The sequence below is a fragment of the Monoraphidium neglectum genome (genome assembly GCF_000611645.1).
Source record: "Monoraphidium neglectum strain SAG 48.87 unplaced genomic scaffold scaffold01214, whole genome shotgun sequence".
Classification (NCBI taxonomy): Eukaryota; Viridiplantae; Chlorophyta; class Chlorophyceae; order Sphaeropleales; family Selenastraceae; genus Monoraphidium; species Monoraphidium neglectum.
This window is the reverse complement of record NW_014012414.1, coordinates 1-4,805: the sequence shown is the minus strand read 5'-3', so window position 1 is coordinate 4,805 and position 4,805 is coordinate 1. Positions and strand designations below refer to the sequence as shown.

The 4,805-nt window shown below is 63.0% G+C and overlaps 1 protein-coding gene across 1 annotated transcript; it reads left to right on the top strand.

Moving 5' to 3' along the window:
- Nucleotides 1–1,303: 1,303 nt before the first annotated feature.
- Nucleotides 1,304–4,084, top strand: MNEG_7057 (hypothetical protein; the record flags this gene model as incomplete). The annotated part of the gene is made up of 8 exons (XM_014044467.1): nt 1,304–1,554; nt 1,997–2,066; nt 2,344–2,464; nt 2,715–2,779; nt 2,962–3,077; nt 3,361–3,441; nt 3,703–3,775; nt 4,004–4,084. Coding segments are annotated over 8 exons (858 nt in total), but the record flags the coding sequence as incomplete, so codon positions are not given.
- Between the last annotated feature and the right edge of the window lie 721 nt (nt 4,085–4,805).

The following is a 4,805-nucleotide window of genomic DNA, read 5'->3' as shown; positions in this document are numbered from 1 at the left end:
GGCGGGGGCGAGCAGGAGGACGAGCAGGGCGGCGGCGGCGGGAGCGATGGCGGCGGCGCGACGCCGCCGCCGTGAATCGATGGGGCGGGGTGCCCGCGCCGGGCTAAGCTGGCTGGCGCGCCATTTGCATGCTAAGCTGTTGGGAGGTTGCGGGCAAGGGCGTTTTTCATGGGGTGTTGTGGACTGCTAGTACTGGGGGACAGGCCGGTGGGGGGGGCTAATGCGCTGGCCGCCTCGGATCGCCGACAATTTTGGTCGCAAGGGGCAGAAGTCGTTTTGTTCCTGGGCCAAACCCAAAGCTGCCTTCAAGTCTGAGCGCGTGGCAATTGCCCGCTGCCACCTGGAAGCGGCTCGGCGATGCGGGCACCCCAAGCCTGCTGGCGCACCACGGTCACCCCGACGGCGCGACAGGCCCCCCGCGCACGTTTGAGGCGAAACTCGATACGCGTTGAACTTGGCTTACGAGATTTGCCCGCCTGAGAAACCATGATGAGCTTTTGACGTTTGAGGGGCTCTGCAGCCACATCAGCCCGGCCTGCCATTACGAGGTAACTAAGCAGATGCGTGGCTTCCCTTGGTGATGGGTTGGCGTAGATCCGCTCATGCGGGGGCCCTTCCAAACAGGCCCAGGTGTGGTACAGAGGAGCAAGAAATCATGAAGATGCCAGCCATATAGAAGCATACCATGATTGAAACTCAAGGGCATCTGCCTGTCCGCTCGAGATCAGACATGCCAGTGCGTCACTTGTGACACCTGGCGGCCTAGACACGTGGCGGCCGCGAAAGGTGCCATGTGCACATGGGCAGGGCAAGCAAGCGGTTGTGTGCCGAAGCCGTCGTACTCTACGCACAAACGTTTGTAGTTCTGGCCAACAGGCACAGTCAGGACAAGCCTGTGGGTTCGTGTCGTTTGTACCGCGTCTCAGCGCGACAAATCGCACGTGCCCTTGGCAGCCCTATATGCCAGGTGCTGATCAACACTTGTAAGAGTGCTGGTCTGTGCTCGCAAATCTCTCGACAGATCTCGCTGCTTTCTTAGTCTGAGCTTTTCTCCAGCTGTTCTGGAGCTGCTCCGGCAATAACAATCTTCAAAGGTGCATGCACGCTGATTATACAGCTCGTCGGGTCAGGTTGCGATGTTTCCCGAACCAACCGCGGTCCTGACAGCAGGGAGCACACACGACCGCCTGTCTTGGACAGTGCGCGATGCAGTTGCGCGCTGCAGCCCGCGCACAGGTGTGTCAACACCTGTATACGGCTCACAATATGCATGTGCCACCTATCAACAGGGACTGTGGCAGCCATGGGCAAAGATCCACCCCTAGGTGTTGCGGCCGTGTTGCTGCACGGCGGCCTGTCAGCCCTCGACGGCGGCAGCGCACACGCGGACGGCGCCGCACGTGCGGCGCTCGGGCGTCGCCTGCTGGCCCTGGAGCACCCGCCGGGCTCCATGCCACCCAACCAGATGGCGATCTACATCATCATAATCATTCTCCTTGTCATCATGGCTGGCCTGATGGCGGGCCTCACACTGGGCCTGCTGTCGATCGACAAGTGAGCGAGCTGCTCCAAGCCGAGGGGCTGAGGCGTGCGCAGAGACGCCGCACAGGTTCACAAGCAAGGGCGGCGTTTTGCCAACTTTTGCGCGTGCAGTCGGGCGCAGGTGGTCCATGGAGGGCCAAGAGCAACGCGTGTTGGGGGGTGTGCTGCCAAACTTCTTACGCACAACATGCGATACATGTTGTTCGCCAGAGCGGGCGGCACTCGCCGCCGGCTGCCTTACCACAGGCAGCTCGGTCCCTGCCTTCAATCAACCCGGCTGCAGCTACTCTCTCCCCCACACACATACACACTCTCACCCCCCCCACACCCACACACACACATGTGTGCACACTAACACACACTCCCTCCTGGCTTGTCACACAAAAACTCACGTGCCGTACTCAAACATGCACAAGCGCCCGAGATTTCTCTCCCTGTATACATCGTTCACCAGGGTGGACCTGGAGGTGGTGAAGCGCAGCGGCACCCCCAAGGAGCAGTGGCTCGTCAAGCAGGTGGAGCCGGTGAGCAGCTGCCCGCCAGGGAGCGGCAGCAGAGGACCACATCGCAGCAAAGGGGTCGTTCTCGGGGCAGGGGCGCTCCGCTTCCGCAGTGGTGGACGCGCGGGGCGGCATGTTACAGGCCGCTGCGGTGGTCGGACAAGCACAACACGGGAGAGCAGCGGGTGGCCAGCATGGTTGTGCAAGCAGCAGGGTGGTGGGGCTGGGGAGCTGACCAACCAGGACGAGAGCCTCACCCTACAACTGCTCCCGCCCCACGCACCGGCGCGTGCGCCCCCAGGTCCTGGCGCGGCCCCACTACCTGCTGGCCACGCTGCTGCTGTGCAACGCGGCGGCCATGGAGGCGCTGCCGATCTTCCTGGACCGACTGGTCAACCCTGTGGCGGCCATCGCAATCGCGGGTGGGCGCCAGCATGCTTCAGCCCGCCGAGCTTGTCGGCGGCCGGCGCGGCGCCGCGGGCTGGGTGGGCCGCCGCGCCCCACATGTTGATGCGCCGCGGGCGTGCGGCGACGTTCCTAGGCTGCAGGAAACAGACGCATGCGGCCTGCCGCGATGCGTATCATTCAAGTGGGGGTGTTCCCCAGCCTGCCCCGCCCTCTCGCCTCGTCATCGTGGTAGACCGAGTGCCCGTGCTCGCCGCCCTCCCGCAGTGACTGCTATCCTTGTGTTTGGAGAAATCTTGCCACAAGCAGTGTGCAAACGCTTTGGGCTACAGGTACGCCCGACGTCTGCGGTGCCTGGAACGCCGCATTGCTGCGCGGCTTACCCACCCACCTGCCTGCACGCGGTTGTTCGGGTGCATGCACGCATGCATGTGTCTTTTTGCACAACACGTGTTCATGTGCATGCACGCATGCGCATATACACACACATAAACATGCATACGTCCACTCCCAGGTTGGCGCCTACCTGGCATGGCCCGTGCGCATCCTGATGATGATCACCGGGATCGTAACCTACCCCATTGGGAAGCTGCTTGACTGGCTGCTGGGGGAGGAGAGCGCACTCTTCAGGTGCGGCCAGCCGCGGCGCCCCGGCTCTGGCCCTGTGCACGGACGGCAGGGGGCAGGGGCGTGCATGGTGGCGGCGCAGCTGATGCAGTTGTCCGGAGTGTGGCGTGTCCCCATGCCCCTGGAGCTTGCTGCCTGCCACTACTCACGTCTGCCCAGGCGTGCGTGCTCGCATGGTCCTTTCTCTATCGGTCCTCCATGCTCAAGACACACAAACACACACATGCAAGCACGTGCACGTACGCACACATTACACACACTACACAACTACACAACCTCGCTCCAGGCGCCACGAGCTCAAGGCTCTCGTGACGCTGCACGCGGAGCCCCAGGAGGGGGAGGAGGTCACCGCCCTCACGCAGGACGAGTGAGCAGGGCGGCGCGGCGGCCGGCCCGCCAGGGCTGCCAGGGCGCACGCCCGGGCCCAGCGGTGTGGTGGCCGCCCCTCGGTCCACGGGCCCCTCCCTGCCTGGGAAGCCAGCTGGTCTCGTGCAGCCCTTGTTTGCCCGTGTGGCTTGGGCGCATACGGCCTGCTGGTGCGCTGCCCGAACCTTCTGCATCCCACGCTCAATCGCGACCGGCCAACCCCAGCCCCACCCGTCTGCCCCCACCCCACCCCCACGTCCAGGGTCACAGTGATCCAGGGTGCGCTGGACATGGCCACCAAGACGGCCGGCGAGGCGATGACGCCTGTTGAAAAGGTGATGGGGCTCAAAGGTGTTGCGTGGCGAGCTCTCTGCTCCTCCCGCCGCTGGCGCCCTCCATCAAGTTTTATGGACCCGCTCCAACAACCGCCCCAGCCACACGCATGCAGCACACGACTACATGCATCCGCCGCACCTCTACATAATCTTTTCCTTTCCAAGACACACATTCACACGCACAACCTCGTTGACTCATACACCACCCCACCCCACACCGACCCCCAGGTGTTCATGCTGTCGACCGATGACGTCATCAACCTGGAGCTGCTGCACCGCGTCATCAACGCGGGCCACAGCCGCCTGCCGGTGTACAACGGGACGAACAAGCAGGCGCGTGTCATGGGGTGGCTGGCCAAACGCATGTGATGCAGATGAGGATTGCCCCAGCGACGGAGTTTGCACAAGCTGAAGTGCCGGTTTCGATTGACTGCAACGGGATTCAACCCTTGCTGCGGGCAACGTGTGGTGTGATGCCATGGCTATCAAACCCCTGTTGTGCGAGGCTACTCTCAAGCCGCGGAGCCCTCGAATCCACGTGCTGCCCCGCTCAGAGCGCGCTCCGTCTCCTGTGACCCACAGCTATGTACCCACGGCTCCGCACATCGGGAGCCCCCGCCCCTTTTCGCCTCCAGACACCTCACAAACCCGAATCATGCTTCTCAAGCCTTAACTCATGACCATATCTCATCGTCTTCACAATCTGATCCCCAGGAGATCCTGGGCCTGATCCTGGTGAAGGAGCTGGTGCTGGTGGACGAGACCGCGGGGGTGCGGGTGCGGGAGCTGAGGCTGAGGGAGGTGCCCTTCATCAGGTCAGGACACGTGGGGGGGTGGGGGGGGCGCGCGTGGGGATGATGGGCGCATGCACGTGAGTGCATACGCATGTGTGCGTGCGCGCGTGCGTATTTGTGTGTGTGCGCGTGTGTGTAAGAGAGGGAAAGAAAGAGAGTGTGTGTGTTTGTGTGATTCATCAGGGGCCAGGTTGATTTAGGCAGGTTGGATTGAGCGTGCTCGGCAGCAGATCATC